This window comes from Cajanus cajan, chromosome 2 (genome assembly GCF_000230855.2).
Source record: "Cajanus cajan strain Asha chromosome 2, NIPB_CcT2T_4, whole genome shotgun sequence".
NCBI lineage: Eukaryota > Viridiplantae > Streptophyta > Magnoliopsida > Fabales > Fabaceae > Cajanus > Cajanus cajan.
Genome location: NC_138518.1, coordinates 80,488,536 through 80,509,286, shown reverse-complemented (window position 1 = coordinate 80,509,286; position 20,751 = coordinate 80,488,536). Strand labels below are relative to the sequence as shown.

Genomic DNA, 20,751 nt, shown 5'->3' with positions numbered 1-20,751 from the left:
CCTGGGACTAAGTTTGCCCTTATTGGAACTTCGCCTACAATGATATCATGAAAATTGACATAACCAATAGACTTTGTATAGTCGAAGCATCCATAGTTTGGATTCTCTATAGTGATCAACGTGTCTATACTCATGTTCATGGTCAAAGTGGGTAAAAGGGAAAATTCAAAGTGTTGTAGGCCAACAGGGTGAACAGTGATGTTAGGATCCTTGGGTTTAAAGATCAGAAACAAGACCGCAAAGGTAACAATGTTAAACAATAGTAGAGACATGATCAAGCAAACTTTGAGCCCTCCACTAGCCATGGTTTCTTCTGATTATGGGTATTGAGGGGATGCAAGAAACAAAGACTCGGATAAATGAACAATAAAATTTGAGATGAATGAATGGAATTATTTAAGGAGGCTATCCTTTGTTGAGCAAAACTAGCGGGACCGTAGGGTGCCAAAAGTTCAAACATTGTATGGAAATTTGTGATTCTGATTTGTCTGTTTCCTGTTCAAAGATTGAGGTGTATATGTTTCCCATTTGAATATAGATATATAGATAAATTTGATTCAGGGAGATATATATATTTTTTAATTGACATGAATCAAAATAAATATTGGCTCAAAACGTAAATTGTTTATATTTTCCTAGTATTTTGGCCTTTATTTATTTATTTTTATATCTATACTAATATTTTAATTTGTGTACTATACATGTTAAATATTTATTGTATATAACTAAAAGTTATAAAACAAAAATTATATACAAATAATTTTATTTGAATATATAAATTATATTTAAAAATTTGTATAAATAAGTATTTTTAATATATAAATTATATTTTAGATTTATGATAAATAATTTATATTGAACACAAGAATACATAGTCATATTTATTTCAAAAATATTAAAATTTAATTTATAAATAATTATAATAAATAAAAATTGAATTAGATAAGAAATTAAAAAAAATTTAAAAACATTTTTGTGCCAAAAAACATTTATGTTTAATATATAAGTATTGATTTTTCTTTTGATTTGATTTTTCTTCAACAAGTATTTTAAATTTTATTATTATTATTATTAATTTTTTTTAAAATTAAATTTTAATATTTTAAAATGATGATCAATAGTTATAAATAATCTCTTTACCCAAAAAATAGTTATAAATTGTGAGACCCTACCCATTTTGCATTCCCATTTTACCCTTAACCATTTTTACTCTCACTCACTTGGCTGAACCACCTTCGACTCTCTCATTTTCCTTCCTCACTCTCCTCACTCTTGCCCTTTGGAAACCATAGGTGTTGTTGCTGAGTAGGGATTCAGACTTCTTCTTCTCCTCCGTGTCAACTCAAGCATTCGCCGTTTGTTCAAGCTCTTCTCCGTTCTTCCCCGTTCTAGCTTGTCTCCTTCCCGGAAACTCGGATCTTCGAACTGAGGTAAGGGAAGTTAGTTTTGTTGCGTTTCTGGCTGAAATGAGTCTAGGAACTCATTGTGATTGCGGATGAGTGATGGTTCTTGGCTGATTTGGTGAAAATGGGGTTTTTATGGGGTTTTCGGGGTTTCAAGAAATTTTGGGGTTTTTAATGAATTGTGTTTGCATGTTGAAAATGAGGCGTTTTTATTGACATTTGATGAGAATGGGAACTTTTGGCTGGATTGCATGTGGTTTTGCTGTTAAGTTTTGCAGGATTTGGACAAATTTTGAACTTGGGAAGAGTTGATGCTGAGTTCGCGCTGGGCGCTGTTCTCCGCGCCGAGCTTGCAAATGGGAGTCTCTAGTTTGCCCACGCCGGGCGTGACTTGAGCTGCGCCGGGCGCGATATCAAGGGTGACATGTTTTGGGTACTCTGGTGCCGCGCTAGGCGCGCGTTTGGGCTCGCTGGGCGCGGAGGCTCCTTGGGAGTCTCTGCCAAGAGAGCGTTGGGCGCAATGCGAATTGCGCTGGGCGCAATGCGAATTGCGCTGGGCGCGAGACCTTGGTAGGTCTCTGCCTTCCCCACGCTGGGCGCGAGTTAGGCCACGCTGAGCGCATGAGACTCCTTAGAGTCTCTGCCTGGCAGGCGCTGGGCGCAATTGGAATTGCGCCAGGCGCGTGAGAGTCTTGGACTCTCGGGTTGAGTCTCGCCGGGCGCGAGTATTCTTGCACTGGGCGCGCTGGCCCCTGGTGCTCTCGGGTTGAGCCGTGCTGGGCGTGATCTCGAGTGCGCCGGGCGCGCAAGGAGGTATGGTTATACATGTTGTTAGCCGTTGAATTTTGCTGAGGTTGATAATCAATGTTGTTATATGCTGAACTAGGCCAAACTTGATGAATATGCTGTGCTGACTAGGTGATAAGGCTGAGAAAATAATGTTTAGCTGTATTAGAGGTATAATGTTGTGCTGAGTTGGGCCGTGATCGATGAATTAAAAAGTTGAGTTATAGTCTTGTGGTACTATGGAATGTTAGGTTGAGTTGTGAGTAATAAGTGTGTTGAATTGTTGTGTTGTGTTGTGCTGAACTGTATGATGTTATCGTCGCTAAGTCGGTGTTGTTATTAGCCACATATGTGGTGCTATTATAGCCACTAAGTCGGTGCTGTTGTTGCCGCTAAGCGGTGCCGTTATAGCCACTATTGTGGTACTGTTATTGCTGCTAAGCAGTGCTGATATTGCCGCAATGCGGTGCTGAGAATGTTGTATGCTGTGAGTGGTATAAGCAGTGCTGGTATGCTGATAGCCGTAGTTGTTTTCTATCATCATATTACGCATATATGTATGTTGATTTTATTTACACTAGCTTACCCTTTGTTGTTTCCACGATGTTTGGACTGCAATGATCATACTATGTATGGGAGCAGAGCAGGAATAGGTGAGTGACTAGTGGTGAGTGACTAGTGGTGAGTCTTCAACGGACCGGTGGAGCTGATCTCTTTTGTGATTGTTTTGTTATTGAGCTACTTGGGTTAGTAGCACTTGATTGTATTTCCGTACACTTTAACTCTGTTCAGATTGGATCATGTATATGTATATTCTAGACTCTATGTGTATACACTTGTTCTTTTCTGTGCGGTGTTTCTAGTATGCTGTGTCGTGCGTAGTGACCAGCCGGGTTGTTACATAAATGACATTGTTGCTCAATATAAAATATTTATCATAAATCTAAAATATAATTTATTTGATAAACTTTAACTTTTAAAATTTTTAATTAATTATAATATAATTTATATATTTAAAATATTTTTTTATATAATTTTTAATCATATGATATAACATAAAAATATACCCGGTGCATCAGGCTAAACTACTATAATTGCGTATTACCTATTTTAGTTTACACAGTAGATAACTATTTTTTATATAATTAATTAATCTTATATTTTTAAATATAAAAATTAGATTAAAATTTATAATAAATAAATATATTTGAATATATAAATTTTGTTTTAAATTTATTAAAAATGGTTTATATTATGATATAAGGTTCCTTTTAACTATTGATATTTCAAAAAAGTATTAAAATTTGATTTTAAAATAAAGATGAAAAAATAATTTAAAAAAGATTAAAAATTCTTAAAACACTTTCATTGAAAGAAAGAAAAAACTCATATTAACACTTTAATTAGTAGCAGTCTCGTTTGAAGAGTAACTCTTACAAATATTTTCATTCAATATAACTTTTATATAAAGAGAATTATTAGTACTTTTTATAAAGATAACAACAATAATAATTCATAATTTGATACTTTACATTGGTAATTTATTAAAATTAAATTATTTCCCCCTTACCATACTGCGTATGAATTTATTTATTTATTTCAAGAGAATTTGTATCCAGAACCTTATCTAAATTTGTTGTGTGAATGAAGGAGTAAGCTTGAAAGTCGAAAGCAAGATTTTCCATGTCTTTAGCAGCCACGTGAGCAATGGGAGGACAGTAAGGGCAATGGGCATTTGACGGTGGATTTAGAGAAATTATTAGATAGTCAACTCCATTGTTCCTTTGTTTGTCTCTTCTTGTGTATTTAATTAAAGAATGACATTTTGCCAGGTAGAACTAGAAACTAACACAATGTTAATACTAATTTATAAGATTTTTGTAGTAAAATATGACTTACTAAATTAAAATAAGAATTCTTAAAGGTTGGATTACTTGGTGAAGCAAGCACTCACCTAACTGTCCTGAGTGGTTCGTTAGTTAGAGGCATGAAAGTGAAGTAACTGAAGATGGACAAAAATAGCATGCTAGCCTAACATAACATGTCCACCTTCTATTCAAATCTCCAACCATCGAACAACATGTTCTCTTTTTCTCAACTCCTCTACTTCTCTTCACCTCCTATTACTTCAATTCAATGCTCCTATGGGAAGAACCAAAGTTTCCACCCTCTCTGCCAATAACCACAATAATAATTACATGCTTCCTTATTCCAACCCTATAAGAGAAACTCTCGTTAAAAAGCCACATAACCTCAAAGATCGATTCCCCTTTTCACTCTTTGAATTATTCCGCCGCCTCATTCATTCAAGTACCCCATTCTCCTTCCATTTTCTCTCCTTTTTAGTTATACTTCTCTCTAGCTAGTTAGTGTATGTTAAAAGTACTCTTACTTTAGAAGGAACGATTCTTTTTCATTTGTGCATTGGAATTCACAAAAGTATTTTTGCAATGGTTATCCAGACATAGCCTTGGTAGTTACTGTTATATACTAAGGTGTTCTGTTTTTGATACTTCACTTATGTGGGTTGAGTTCAATTGTAGGGAAAGTTGATGGGGGCTCACGAACTGAGGAAGAGGAGAAAGTCTACTCTTGGTTACACACCTTGGCTCAGTCTGACAAAAACTTGGTCTTTGAGTACGTTAGGTCCACTGAAAGAGGCAAGTACTTTGTGAATTATACTTTTTGACCTCGTAAGACAATCATATCTATGTGTTATGCTTATCTAGAAGTAAATGATTACAATCATACCTATGTGTTATGCTGATGTAGTAAATGATTACTATCATATCTACTTAAACTTTATAATTAATGTTTGAATCCGAACTTTTTTGAATGCAAATTACTTAAATTTGCTAGGAAGGTTCTAGGAGGTTTGATTACATGTAAAGTAGACTACAGGGTCCAGTGTTTTCAGATTTTCATTGTTGTGGTCAGTGAAATAAACAGCACCCTCTAGTTTTATGTGTCATATGAAGGGTGTTCTTCAATTTTGTGCAGGCTTAAGTTTCACAGAAGCTGAGAGGAGACTGAGGGAAAATGGGCCAAATGTTCCACTTGAGTATTCTTTTCCAAAATGGTGGCATCTTCTATGGAACGCTCTTTTCCACCCTTTCAATCTCATTCTGATTGTTTTGGCTGTTTTATCATTCATTACCCTTGACTATCCAAATGGAGCAATCATGCTCGTATTGGTTTTCATCAGTGTCACCCTCCGTTTCTATCAGGTATTTCTACATCAGTATGTTGCATTGAAATAGTGGAGTCCCTTTAATCTTGAACCTTTATTGTGGCTCTTAGGAATACAGCAGCTCAAAGGCAGCGATGAAGCTTTCAGAATTTGTAAGATGTCCTATAAAAGTTCAAAGATGCGCGGGTAGAATTGTTCAGAAAGAACTTGTAGTTCAAGTTGATCAGAGGGAAGTAGTTCCAGGTGACATTGTGATTTTTGAACCTGGTGACCTTTTTCCTGGAGATATCAGGTTGTTATCTTCTAAACAACTTGTTGTAAGGTACGTTATTTATGTCAAATGCAAAATCTGCTTGTTTAGTAGATGACAGTGGACACTTTTATTATTCCGTTTGCCTTTTCAGATAACAAAATATCAGATGGTGATTTGATACCTTGTTAACAGCCAGGCCTCACTAACCGGGGAATCTTGGACAACTGACAAAACTGCTGATATCAGAGAAGATCTCAGCACTCCTTTATTAGATTTAAAGAACATCTGTTTTATGGTAAGTTACTTAGCAACACAATTCCCTATTAGTATTTTGTTTCAATGGAAGTTATAGCTTCAGTTCCTACAAAGCCCCAACCAGAGTATTTCATAGAACATTAGAACATATGCCTGGAATGGATTAGTATTAGACTACCAGTATTACTATTTATTTCCATGTTATTTCTTTTAAGTAGTCCAATCCAAGAAAAAACCCAAATGCAACTCCAAAGCCAAGCTCAAATAAGAAAGCCAATTTGTGCTGTGTACATTGCTGTTTTTTTACGTACTTCTTCATGCAAGTATTGAATCATGAAATGTGTTTTTATCTCTAAGAGGAAAGTAAGCTTAACATTGCCCAAAATTAGAATGGATGTGATTTTTGTTTAGCTATAAAAACTTTAGCAGCATTAGAACTCAGTCTGGATGCTTCTGCAAGACAGAAACTGCAGAACAAATTTATTAAGTTTAAGGATGAGACTATAGTACTACTAAAAGACAAGAATCTGCTTGAGGCTAAAGAGACTCTTTTCCCAGTTCAGATGTCAACATAGTGCATGTTGCTTCATTTTTGTTAGGCTAAAGGGATTTAATAACTCATAATCAGAAATGAGGCATGAACACCATACCAATCTTAAATCTGTGTGTGCGCGTGTGTAAGCTACTAAGGAACACCATACCAATCTTGAATTAAGGGTCTATACAATATCTCTTTATCTGAGGTTCCATTCTTTCCCAACTCAAATTCCTCAGTAAAAAATAGTAAGCTTATTTCTCTTATTTGTCAAAGATAATTTCGGCTGGACCTTATACAGTCTTGAGCAGGCTATCTTGTTATGCTGATATACAGACTAATTTACTTAATTTAATAGTTATGCATTGTCAGTATGAAAGATTTTACATTGTCAATCAATTAAAAATCATCTTTAATATGACTTTAAGATAGTTATTATCAAAGTTAACAAACTTATCATATATATATATATATGGTGATTTATGATTTACTAATGTGCATATACTATTTTTTCTAATTTATATCTCATTTTTTGCATTGCGAAACCCAAAACACAGTAATATACTAAGGTTGCTCTACTTAATTCATGAGGATCCAAATATGTATCTCAACTCATTATTTGCTTATTTTAGAATTTTGTAATTTTCTATATCTTTAAGATATTGTGGCCCACAAAAATATTAAATTTCCGATGAGCAATTATCTGATTGAATGGAGAATTTTGCTGAGAAATGATGATTAGTTATGAACATCACAGGGCACAAACGTGGTATCAGGTACTGGAACAGGCTTAGTGATTTCAACTGGATCCAATACTTACATGAGCACCATGTTTTCAAAATTTGGGAAGAAGATGCCACCAGATGACTTCGAAAAGGGCCTCAGATGGATATTTTACTTGCTTATTTCTGTTATGCTAGCAGTCGTTACCATCATGTTTGTGATAAACTACACTACATCTCTTAATTTGAGTGAAAGTGTTCTTTTTGCCATCTCAGTTGCATCTGCTCTGAATCCTCAGATGCTTCCCCTCATCATTAACACATGCCTTGCAAAAGGAGCACTTGCTATGGCTAAAGACAGATGTATAGTAAAGAGTTTAACATCTATACGTGAGATGGGATCAATGTAAGTATAAATTCGCATTAAAAACATATCTTAAATTCATATGCAGTTGCACAAATTTGAACTAATTTATCTTAAAAATATGATTTCATGTTTCCATTCTGACCCAGCATTAGTTACCCTGTCCTTGCCATCAAAATCAAAGAAAGGGGAAAAGAGAAATGGAACCTACATTAATGATTAGATTAGCAAGCATTTTAATTTCAGACTAAACTAGGGAAAATCAGAATGTAAAAAGAAAGAAAAGGATGCAACAGCATCATTAACAATAAATGAAAACATATGGTCCAAAAGTAATGCAATGAATATAAGATTAAGAGGCTTGTCTTGTTCCAAATATGCATCTTTCTAGCAAATACTTTTTCTATGTACTTATAATTATTTTCAATGTTGCAGGGATATACTCTGTATTGACAAGACAGGCACACTTACGATGAATCATGCAATCATGGTTAACCATCTTGACTGCAGGGGTTTATCCCAAGAAAAAGTTTTACGCTATGCCTTCCTCAACTCTTACTTTAAGTCTGATCAGAAGTATCCTTTAGATGATGCAATTCTGGCATATGTATATTCAAATGGATTCAAGTTTCAGCCATCTAAGTGGAGAAAGATAGATGAGATTCCTTTTGATTTCATAAGAAGAAGAGTATCTGTCATCATAGAAACAAAAGACAGACACTCACAATTCTTTGGCAGGTTCATGGTAACAAAAGGAGCATTGCTAGAAGTGTTGAGAGTTTGTTCTTTCATTGAGAATTTTGATAAAGATGAAATTTCCATCTTCACTACATATGATTATCAGCGGATTTTAAATCTCTCAGAAGATTTGAGCAATGAGGGGCTAAGGATTATAGGAGTAGCTATAAGGAAGCTGGAAATGGTAAGTTTTTTCTTCTTTCATATTCTTTCTTTTCATGCAAATGACATCGATTTTGCATCTAGATAGTTTAAGAAGATTAGAACCACTTCTTGTGTCTTCTTTAAATTTCTCTTCCAATATTTTAGATAGAACAAGTTCACCAAAAAGACGACATTCTCAAAACTATTCTAGTAGGAGAGCTTATTCTTTGGTTCAGGATCTATATGTGTCTATGATCTCAGTTAACCTTTACGTAACACATAATTCAGCTTTTCAATGTACAAGGATTATTAAAATCTGGTTACGTGTCATGGGCAGATTAGCCAAGACTATGGATACATGTTGTCCCAAACCATACAATAATTTTCATTCTTGTAGGGAATGGTCTCTCGTGTTGAATTTTCATATGACAAAATTGTGTCTATCTCTTCATAAGAATTAAATAGGAGGATTTTTTTTTAATATGATTAATTACACTTTTGGTCATCTATATTTCACATTTTAAAGAATTTTATCATTCAACTTTTAAGATCATATATTTTATTATTTAATTTTTAAAATTTTATCACTTTATTAATTAACTATTTGATATTATTAATTAATTATTAACATGAGACATTAATTATAGACATAAATTATTGATATGACATACATATGATAACGTGAATTTGACATGTTAGTCGTTAATGTATTATGTTAGTAGTTAATCAATTACATCAATGTAATAACATCAAACCATGAACTCACAAAGTACAAAATGTGTGAAATTTTAAAATTTAGTGGAAAAATGTAAAATTTCCAAGCAACAAGGTGATGTAAAAATTCAATATGAGAGGATAAGAGAAGAAGGAGCTCCTCACTGGCTGTAGCTGACTCACTTTTCAATTTACATGTAACATTGCAGCTGCAAACACGCGAAACAAGTAATGAAAGCAAAAGAGAAGACGAGGATATTGAAAGAGACATGGTGTTCCTTGGCTTCATAACCTTTTTCGACCCTCCCAAGGACTCAGCAAAGCAAGCACTGTGGCGTTTGTCTGAGAAGGGAGTGGAAGCCAAGGTTCTAACCGGTGATTCTCTCTCCTTGACAACAAGGGTATGCAGGGAAGTTGGCATAAGCACCTCACATGTAATAACAGGTCCTGAACTAGAGCAACTAGACCAAGACACTTTCCATGATACAGTTAAACGAGCCACGGTACTAGCTCGTCTCACCCCAATTCAGAAGCTCCGAGTGGTGCAATCCTTGCAAACAATTGGAAACCACGTTGTTGGGTTCTTAGGAGATGGAGTGAATGATTCACTGGCCTTAGATGCTGCCAATGTAAGCATTTCTGTGGACTCGGGTGTAGCCATTGCCAAAGATATGGCAGATATTATCTTACTTGAGAAAGACCTCAACGTGCTTGTTGCAGGAGTGGAGCATGGTAGACTCACCTTTGGCAACACAATGAAGTATGTTAAGATGTCGGTGATTGCTAACTTGGGAAGTGTCATTTCACTCCTCATAGCAACACTGTTATTCAAGTATGAGCCCTTGACTTCTAGACAGCTTCTTACTCAGAATTTCATATACAGTGTGGGACAGATTGCCATCCCTTGGGACAAGATGGATGAGGAGTTTGTTAAGACACCTCAGAAGTCCTCAGAGAGAGGGTTGTCCATGTTCATACTGTGGAATGGACCAGTGTGCACCCTCTGTGATGTGACAACACTCTTGTTTCTTTGGTTTTACTACAAGGCTTACACTGATGTGACTCAGAAGTTTTTCCATTCAGCTTGGTTCATTGAAGGCCTACTCTTGCAGACACTCATCATCCACTTGATCAGGACTGAGAAAATTCCTTTCATACAGGATGTTGCATCTTGGCCTGTGATTTTCTCCACTGTTGTGACATCTGCAATTGGAATTGCACTTCCATTCACACCCATTGGAAAGGTCATGGAATTCACCCTCCTACCTCTCTCATATTTTGGATTTTTGGCAGTTCTTTTTCTGGGATATTTTACAGTTGGCCAGGTGGTTAAGAGACTTTACATATTGGTTTATAAGAGATGGCTTTGAATATCAAATTCACATCCCAGTTTTTTTTGCATGAAATGCTGTCATGAAGTCAATGTCATGCACAAAAATTTTGTTTTGCCAGATGAGAGTATGCATGATGATAAGAGGCAGCGGGACACATGCAACATTGTTGTAATTGTACCCTACAGTTTTCAAAACAATAGGAATAACATGCATGAATGAATAATACGTGCATTGAAATTTTGTATAGTATATTTAGCTAATTTAAGATAGTTGTGTAATCAGTTCTAGATCTGCTTATTACCTTCCTTCAGACAATAAGCATCTGTGTAACATGTGGAAGTGGAACATTTGAAATATTCGACTTGCCTGCATTTGTATGAGTTGCATGTTTTCCCAAGCCTTTTATAAATTAGCAAAAACGGTTTAGTCTGTATTCGATGAGACAGTTGAGTAGTTTGAAAAGCTCATCACTTAAATTATTTACTAGAGATTGGTTAAGGATGTATTTTTTTTTTGTTGAAAAATTTACTATCTTTAAAGCTTTGAATTGATAAGCTAACGGGCACTAGAGTATAATTTATAGCTTGGTTTATTATTAGTCTATTAACGAGTTAATTTCTCAAAAAAAACAATTTTTGAAATCAAATGTATTTGGTTGGACTAAAAACATTACAAGTCATAAAAGAAGAGTTATTTCATGATTTATGAGTACTGTAATTAAATATAATTATTGTTCACAAAATTGAATTTTATTACTATTTTTAGAATAAAATTTTAATTTATTATATTTTAATAAAAGAATATAAATATTGAATCACCTTTATCGATATTTATTATTTTTATTTAAATATATATTATATTATATGTAATAAATTGTGTATATGTCAAATTAAATAATGTCAGACATAATTAATCAATCAAATAATTAAAATAATTTATTTTAAGACTGTATTAGTACAGAATTATTGAATTCTTTGTAGGTAGATCAAATTTTGTGAATGATTTAATTTTATACTTAATATAAAATTATTGTCTATAAAATTATTTTATCTTAATATTAATCAGTGATTCAATGCACTATTCTATATTTAATTTATTAAATTAATTGTATCCAAATAATCTTATTTTATAATTTATCTATTTTTTAAAAACATAACATCGTTAGATTAATTGTACATAATTAAGTATATATTCACTTGGTTACTTGAAAAATAGAAGAAGAAAAAAACAAATTGAGTTTTTGCCAACGAAAAATGAATGTGACAATAACAGGTGAAATAAACTCTGAACACAAAAATATTACATTATTATTTAAGTGCAATGTTTGGTTGAATACTAAAAATCATTTTTAAGGTAAATAAATATTTTACCTTTGAGGCTTTGACAATTTTATTTGTTTTAATTATATTAATTAAAATATAATATTATTATTTAAAGATTAGTCAATAAGGTAATGTATCAACCAAAACGGGGTGGTGGCGCAGTTGGCTAGCGCGTAGGTCTCATAGCTTCTGAGTTATCCTGAGGTCGAGAGTTCGAGCCTCTCTCACCCCAAGTATTTTAATTTGTGTATTTGGTTTTTGCAATACCAAAAAAATAATGTTTTGGTAATACATTTTTAGATTAAATAAATTAAAAATATTAGAAGATTGAGGTATAAAATTCATTACTACACAATTTTCATATAATTAAGATGTGAAAAATGAATAATTATTTAGTTCAAAATCAAGACAATTAATAAAAAATGTAAAGGCTATTTTTAAAGTACAATAGGACTTCTTTTCATTCTTCATGGGAATATATATATATATATATATATATATATATATATATATATATATATATTATTGTAATAGTTAAAGATGTAACATTATAAAAGTTGTAATGGTATTAGTTAGGGATTTTGGCCTTCAATTATGTACCTTATTCGATTTGATCATTTTATATATGTATAACTTGACCTGACCTCCATACTGATCACTATTTGGTCGTTTATAGAAAGCACGACTCAACCTATATCTATATCGTATCAACTAAAGTTTTAGAGAAGACTTATTACACTCCATTTTAAGAGTCAACTTCTCAATAAGAATTTTTAACAATTGGACTCGTAGAGTACCACAATGCATATTTTTACAATGAGATATTCAACTTTTAAAAATAACATTTCTTTCAAACCTAAGTAAATCAACACAACTCAACATCATGCCTTAAGCATTATTAACACAGCTACTCAACACTACACATCATACAACTAGGGATGGCAAATATACCCGTACATGCGGGTAATACTCGAACTCGTCCCGACTTTAATGGGGAATACCCAGTTTGACCGGGTACGGGTACAAGTAAAATTTGATATATTAAATCAGGTACGAGTACGAGTATGTACTTACCTGTCCCGTACCCGTACCCATCTCCATTCATATTTTTAATTTAATACCCACTTTTAATTTAATTATATTAAAGAATTTTAATATTTTTTTATGTGTGATTATTTATTATAATATGAGATAGAGAAATAACCTAATTATAATTATAATATAATAAAAAAATAATTTAAAAATTTATATTTTTTTACAAAAATAAAATAAAATTGACAGGTACATGTACGAGTACGGGTACGGGGACGGGAATGAGTTTGGCTCGCGGTGAAGGGGACGGGTATCATGAAACCTGTACCTAGGGGTGGGTATATGGACTTGAGTCCGCGGACCGGTCCGTAAGTCCGCGGACTTCACGGATAATGGACCCATTTTTTTTAATCCGTATAATCATACGGACTTTTTAGGCCCGGCCCGTTTAGTCCGCGGATTTTGCGGATTTAATCCGCGAGCCCGCGGATTACCCGTTTAAATGTGGACTCAAATTTTATTATTGGAGATGGTTGATTATATTTGATAGATGTAATTGGACTTACAAATATTTTATGTCTGTTTTTAAGATATTAATTAAGACTCTATGTTTTAAGGTATTTAGACTTTGATGTACTGGCTTTAATATTTGGTTAATAGTTGGTATGCTTGGACTTTAAATTTTAAAGGCATTGAGACTTAAATATTTCTATTAGAAATTTAGAATGTGTAAACTTTGTTATTTAAGACTTTGATTTATTATTTACAATGTTTGATGTTATTATTAAAAGTATATTTATATGATTTTATATTTTTTTTCCTCATGTTTTCATAGGTTAAATAAAGGAAAAGAAATTCAAAATCTGAATCAATATTCATTTAAACAATTTAGATTTAATTGGGCCCGCGGACTTATCCGTTTATCCGTGGGCTTCACGGGCCGGATACGGACTTGAAGATTTAAGTCCATTTATTTCGCGGACCGGATTTATCCGGCCCGTTAAAAATGCGGACTTCGCGGACCGGGCCTTAAACGGGCCGGACCGGTCCGCATACCCACCCCTACCTGTACCCGCCTCGCCCCGTTACCATCCCTGCATACAACTATTACTACATTCCATCGTTTAACAACTTACAACAGTTTAAACATCAATCTACATCATCTGGTATCAATGTATAAAGCATTAGAATCATACACCAACTTATATGATGTGAGCAATTCAATCTATTAACAAAGGTTCAATACTTAATAAAACAAGTTTTTCATCAAGTACCTCACACTCATTGTCATTCTTCCCACGTATGGTGTGATTGAGGCAAAGAACCCTCATGTTAATGATGTCTAATGTAGCAAACCATATGTTCAACCCCATTTTAGGTGTCTGACTCACGCCCAACGTCACTATACTGGCGCTCAATATCATCAAGTCTGAGAGCTCCAAAGGCACTCATGCCCGGTGCCATTCAATCCACATTCAACATGACCAAGTCAAAGAGTTCTCCTCTAGCTCATACCTGACGCTACCAATCTCATGTTTGACGTTAGTGGGGTAAAGAGCATTTGACCTGTATTACGTTTGGTGTCTTAAAGTTGCACTTGACGCAATGATAAATTTTATACTTGACAAATTCACAAATTTGTCTTCCTTCACATAAAAACTATAAATTTTCCAATATGCATAACATATATTGCAACCATACACCATAAGCAGTTCATCCCCAACCAAAATAGCCACATGCAACCAAGAATTGACTTCAAGATCGTCATCTCATATTCAACATATTCAAGAACTCCAAAAACTAAAAAAAAACCAAGAATTTCACTTCTCAATTATCATCGCAACCACAATATCAACGAAAAACAAGTAGTGTGCAACTTAACAATTCATCCAGAATCAAGTTATAGCTTCCTTTACTCGAGGATTGACTAGGAAGAGGTAGAAGGAAGCAAAACCTTATATACTTTTTCATATTAGTTGACTTAACCTCAACTCATAACAACTAAAAACTCTTAAAGATTCCTAAATTCCTAAAATTCTTCAATAATTAAACAATAAACCATAACATATAATTTATTAAAATAATAATATTTCACAAAATATGCAATATTACAAAAGTATTATAAAAAAATCAAAAGAAAAAATAAAAATATTTTAGAGGGAAAAAATAGTATAAAAAATTAGAAACAAAGTTAAAATGGTGCAACTTAAAAATTGAATTAAACAATAATACAGAAATATTTTTATGCTAGAAGAATACAAAATAAAACAACAAAAATAATATTAAATTACAAAATAAGACAAGACTAAATCTTATTTTAAAAAAAGTATTTTTTTAAAGTTATTCACGTCTTTGTCAATTCACATGGCTTTTCAATATTGAGTATTTAATTTTATTTATTATTTATAATGCTTATTCCTTTTAAATATTGTATCGGATAGGATAGCATCAATGTGTCTAATTTCCAGCATGTACAAATATTATTTGTTAAATTTAATTTCAATTTTAACTAAAAAATTTTCCCATGGACTAACCAAATAATTCTATTTAAGTAAAATTAAAATAAATAGAATAATTGTTTTTCCAACATCATTATTATATAAAAATAAAATAGGATAATTTTTTTCTTCAAAAATATTTTCAGAAAAGTTTACCAAATATGGCCCTCAATATAGATTTGTGAGATAAACTATTTATTAAAAATAAAAATAAAGTTAAATACCCAATAGAAGAAGAATTGCATCATTTAATATAAAAAATCTATGACAAGTTTATAAAACAAAAATGTCAAAGTTATAATTTATCTTTTTGAATATAATTTTAACAATATTCCTTTTTATTGCAAATTTTGAATCATATCACCTCTCTTTTTTTTTTTTTTATCTTTTAAAGAATAACAACATTTTCTAGTCATTCAACACCTTTTTGCTTCTACATAAAATTAGTAAGTCAAAGATGTTGGATTACATATTGCTAGTATCATTACATATATCATGTTATTTTATTACTCTAATTTGTTTCTAAACAATTATATGCACTTAACTATAATAATTTAATGGATTATCATAATTATTTGTTAATATTTTAACAATTGCATGACAAGTAGAACATGAAAAAAAAAATGTCATACACAAACTTAAGAGGTTCACTATCAATATCAACTATAAAATAGCATAGATTGTATCTTTACATTTCATACACAGGCAAGATTGCTACGATTTTTATTTTTTTTTTCCTTTAAAGGATGTTGACAAGTATTTTATATATTTTCAGAATCAAATATTTTGGTTATTCTCGATTAACAATTTAAAGACTTTAAGTTTGAAAACATGTAAAATTAAAGCATTGACATTCACAAATGTAGAGGAACCTAACATATCTAAAATGTATTGTAGTTCATTTTTACTTCATAAATTATTTCTTATGAGTGTGTTGTTGCTCTTACTTATTTATCAAAGTTAGATTACTAAAATTTATATTTTACTCTATTTATTATAAATAATTTTTTTAGTCCTCACTTTTATATACAATATATTAAAAGGATATATATATATATATATATATAATTTATAATTATTAAATTAAATATATATTATTGTATAAGCAGATATCTCACTCGTATATAAGCACGAATACGGTACTAGTTTTTTTAAATAAAAAAAATAGTTGTTGATTGGGAATTTAGAACTTGTAAAAGGAATAACCTTTGAATTCGGAACGTAGATTGTAGAGCTTCTTAAAGAGAGAAATAGGTGAGATTTTAGAACATATAAAAAACGAAAGGATGCTAAAAGGTCCTACCGGGAGTCGAACCCAGGTCGCTGGATTCAAAGTCCAGAGTGCTAACCACTACACCATAGAACCGATTTTGCCTTTCCTCAACAATAGATAAATAATCTCTAAAATCAAATGAACGCCATCACTCTAACTACTTTATTTAATCATTTTCTTCCTTATGATGTACTGAATTCTCCATTTAAAGGAGAATGGATGTTTAGGATTTAATTTTTTGAAAGGAATAAAAATGTAAAATAACAAATTGTTGGTCCCCTTAAAATTAAAAGTATGGAAGGTACAACAACCAATTTGCCTCCAAAGGGTAAACTTAAAAATTAACTAATCTGTGGAATTAACATAAAAAAACTAATTAGTGGAATTTAAAAATGAAATAAATTAAAGTAATTGACATTAATTTACATTTAAATTTATTTAGTTACATATTAATAACTACTTTTACATATTAAGTAAGTCGAACAAAATGTATTAATGAATTTACAATGACTACTATTTTCTATGTACATTTACCTTAGAAATAAATAGAAATACAAGTATACTATAAAAAAAAAAACTAAATAGAAATGGAGAGAGTAATTTGAATTTGTATTTTTAATTTAAATATTTGTCTTTACTCATATAATAGAAGATATTAATATATTTTAATTATTACTATTTATTTATGCATATTTGATATTAATTTAAATCTGATTATTAAAAGTAAATATTTGTTTTTACATATAAAATAATCATTTCATTCTTATTCTTTGTTTTCGCCACATCTTGTACCTTGAAAAACCACCATAATCCTCTAAAGAAAAGAAAAAGGTCGAAGACGCATCTGCCTCAAGTCACAAATGAGATTTTCTTTCTAAATCTGCAATTCAGTATTTTTAATCTTAACTTTGTTTATAAATTCTTTTGTTTATTTATGTGACGGTCATACGGGTAAATAAAGAGGTCATTTGCTTTAAAGTTTGATGCTGAATTTGGGGCAGTTGGATTTTGCTTGACACTACGGGGAACGAATGGACACACTATTTGACTGTTTCGTTCAAGTCGTCGGAGAAACTTTTTGTAATAGATGATTGGTCTATTTTTACAAGTTTTATAGAATAATTTTAAAAAGTAAATTTGCTATAGAAATTAGGATAGTTCTATTCGGAGCATAAAAATTATTACCAAAGGAAAAACCTCTTCATCTTTGCTCAATTTTCATATTATATAATAATAGTTATTTTTTATGTTATCAAATCAAATCTATCTTTATCTTATATTTTTATAAAATCATTTATCATGACATATATGATTTTTTCTAGTCTATTTAGATCGATATTTTTAATGATAAATATATTATTTTATGATTTCATCAATCAAGTATATAAAATCGAGATTGAAATAGTCTATTTAGAGTAGGTCGACCCTAAGTCTAGTAAGATACACTTTAAATTGATATTCTTAGTTATAACTCTATCTTCTTATGGTCTAGTAGACTAAGTTGAGACTAAATTTTATCAATTCATAAATAATTTATAAAACATGAATTAAATCGATGTAGATTTGTCATAAGCTTATGACACTCTAAAAAAAAAAATTTAGATTTATGGTGTTCAACCAAGTGTTAAAATAATATTATTCTAGACAAATTAATCCTTAATTATCACTTTAAATTCTTTTCATATCAGCTTAAAAAAACCAAAAATCTACACAATTGTCCCCTCTTTCATTACGGTAAACTTGTCCCGTTACAAACCGAGAGTCAAAATAACAAGTGCGCATATTATTTATCTAAGATCCATAGAAAACATGTTTGAAACAAGGTTTTTTTTTTTTTTTGCAATTAGTATATTTTTTTATGCCAAAAAAGTTTGATGCACAATCTGAATATTACAAACTTTGTAAAGCGCATAAATCCATTGGCAGAGATATGTTCCACAGAATCACAGGCAATCGAGTAGGAAAAAATTAAAAGAGGGAAAGGGTGGGAGAATTCAGATGTGAATAGAATAATAAAAGAGAGGCAGAGAGCAACTATTCATAGCAGGCACTCAACAAGCACATGTTGAAACAGACAAAAGACAGGGTGGTCCAATTCCTCAAACTTTTCCTATCATTGTATCCCTATACGTCTGCTAGCAATAAGCATAATGGTATAATCTGAAGGATAGGTTGTATGTAGATGAAAAACCCAAGTTCCACGTGAATCAAATATAAAGTATATAATTTCATACAACTCTCACTTTATAAATTTGTTCTAGGGTTAAATTATACTGAAATCCAAACATAGACATATGTGGAGGAGAAAATAGCATGACTACCTTGGATAACACCCCTTCATCCTTAAATTTGGGCTAAGTGTACGTTTGATTTGTTTTTCAAGACATAGCATGTGGTTTGTTGCTTTAGGTAGTGGGTAGAGCCTGAGTGTCCTTTACAAAGGAAGAGTTGAACTCTGGCTCCTAGAGTGTGTGGAGAACAAAAATTTGCTGTTATGCGAAAAGGACCTTCTCATTGACATGGTCCTCTTGTGCAACGCAAGTCCAGTTGAAGCCACCTTGTTAAGCGCCGAAGAAGTCGAAGTCTCACTACCACGCTTGCCAACACTCGCTTTTCCACCATCTAAATGGACCGCCACGTCACCCAACAACAGCACTGAAGAAGAATCCACGGAAACAGTCCTCCTCAGAGGCTGCGTTGCCTCTTCTAAACCCGAACAATTTGGCAACAACAAGAGCAAATCTTTACCAGTAGAAGATACATCCACACGAGGACCATGTCCATGCTGAACCCTCACTTCACTGCTCTCCTCATCAGAATTCTCCACGTGGAGCTCTTGATCACCCGAAACAGAAACGCTTGTATCCGTTTGATGATGGAGCACGGGTGCACGGCAGAGGGGACAGTTTTTGTGTGAGGTGAGCCACGTGTCAATGCAAGGGATGTGGAAGGCGTGGCTGCACTTGGGCAACAACCTAAGACTCTGGTCGTGTTGGAATTCCCCGAGGCAAACGGAACAGTCGGTGGCGTCTATTATTCCGTCTTCTTTCCGGTATCTGAAGACGGTGATGGAATCTATGAGCGATTGTTGGAGGCCCACGGTGCGGATGTACCATATGGGGTGGACTACCGTTAAATCTTCATGGTCGTTATCCGAAGCGTTGGAATCTCCGTTAACGTCGAAGAGTATTGGGGCATCTGCGTCTCTTCTGTTGCGGTTGCGGTTGCTGCTATATCTCCAACTCCGAGAGGTGAATAACCTTATGAGAAGGGAGGCGGTGCAGAGGATCATGACGAGGCCTACCATGCACGCCATGACCACCATGGCCATGTGAAGGGCATGGCGGTGGTGTTCTTGGAGGGGTACCGCATGTTGTGAGACTACTCCGGTTAGGTTGTGTTGAGGAGGAGGACCCATTATGCTCTCTGCGCAAACTGTTGCATTGGTTTTGGCATCACTATATCTATATGAGAATTTGAGGCATGTTTCATGGCACCATTTCCTTTTCCATTGACTAGAGAATTTGCTTCGTGCTTTCTTTCCATGCTACCTTCCAAGTCAATCCACTTTTTTATGGCTTTCCGCGTTAACTTTAATTGTGGTGGGGCGTTACCACATTCTTAAAATCTAATCTAAACAACTCTTTTCGGATACAAATACCACTTCTTCTTTTTTTTTTTTTTGGAAACTAATTTTGCCTGGTCACTATTAGTAAGACTTTTGCTTTCGTTTCATACGCAATACATCAACGAAGGGTCTAAATCGAAGTGCTAATAACTTGTTGGTTAATTTAATAGGATTGTTAAACCCCTTCTCACGAATTAGTCTTTGTAGAAGATTAAGTGTACTTTTCCATCATAACTTCAATGATCAAAATCACAATAATAACAACTTGCTATTGTTATGGCTTATCGTTAATAGTGACTATTTTATTTATGATTTTAAATAAATAATTTAATTTCAATTATTTATTTAAATTCAAAATTTGAGATTAATCATTCTCACTATCGTATAAAAATATAAAAATGTCATTCTCATAACCATATCCTTATCCAATGATATGTTATAAGTTTTTCTTTAATTATATTATTCTTATAAAATATTTACCAACTTTGTCAATAATAATTTCTATTTGTAAGTCAGATTTCTCTTCTTAATTTATTTTTGTTACATAATACTCTCAAATC

The 20,751-nt window shown here is 32.6% G+C and overlaps 2 protein-coding genes and 2 non-coding genes across 4 annotated transcripts; 2 read left to right on the top strand and 2 right to left on the bottom strand.

The window, feature by feature from the left end:
* Positions 1-4,186: 4,186 nt before the first annotated feature.
* LOC109813482 (uncharacterized) lies at positions 4,187-10,818 on the top strand. The gene is made up of 8 exons (XM_083069272.1): positions 4,187-4,499; positions 4,733-4,849; positions 5,190-5,416; positions 5,490-5,701; positions 5,825-5,927; positions 7,180-7,550; positions 7,944-8,430; positions 9,314-10,818. Exons 1-8 carry the CDS (start codon positions 4,334-4,336, stop codon positions 10,472-10,474), a joined length of 2,844 nt encoding a protein of 947 aa, XP_082925398.1. The 5' UTR covers positions 4,187-4,333; the 3' UTR covers positions 10,475-10,818.
* A 1,089-nt stretch (positions 10,819-11,907) lies between these two features.
* On the top strand, positions 11,908-11,992 carry TRNAM-CAU (transfer RNA methionine (anticodon CAU)). The gene is given in 2 exon segments: positions 11,908-11,945; positions 11,957-11,992. It is a non-coding gene; the product is annotated as a tRNA-Met (tRNA).
* A 4,592-nt stretch (positions 11,993-16,584) lies between these two features.
* Positions 16,585-16,656, bottom strand: TRNAQ-UUG (transfer RNA glutamine (anticodon UUG)). The gene has a single exon. It is a non-coding gene; the product is annotated as a tRNA-Gln (tRNA).
* Positions 16,657-18,568: 1,912 nt separating this feature from the next.
* LOC109813509 (uncharacterized) lies at positions 18,569-20,182 on the bottom strand. The gene has a single exon (XM_020377701.3). The coding sequence runs from the start codon at positions 19,979-19,981 to the stop codon at positions 18,998-19,000; it is 984 nt and encodes a 327-aa protein (XP_020233290.1). The 5' UTR covers positions 19,982-20,182; the 3' UTR covers positions 18,569-18,997.
* Between the last annotated feature and the right edge of the window lie 569 nt (positions 20,183-20,751).

Bases quoted from the DNA above. Each gene is read 5' to 3' on its own strand.
- LOC109813482 (XM_083069272.1), top strand. From the start codon at position 4,334: ATGGGAAGAACCAAAGTTTCCACCCTCTCTGCCAATAACCACAATAAT. The intron at 5,702-5,824 runs GTACGTTATTTA...CCTTGTTAACAG, and splicing joins TCTAAACAACTTGTTGTAAG to CCAGGCCTCACTAACCGGGG. The intron at 8,431-9,313 runs GTAAGTTTTTTC...GTAACATTGCAG, and splicing joins CTATAAGGAAGCTGGAAATG to CTGCAAACACGCGAAACAAG.
- LOC109813509 (XM_020377701.3), bottom strand. From the start codon at position 19,981: ATGGGTCCTCCTCCTCAACACAACCTAACCGGAGTAGTCTCACAACAT.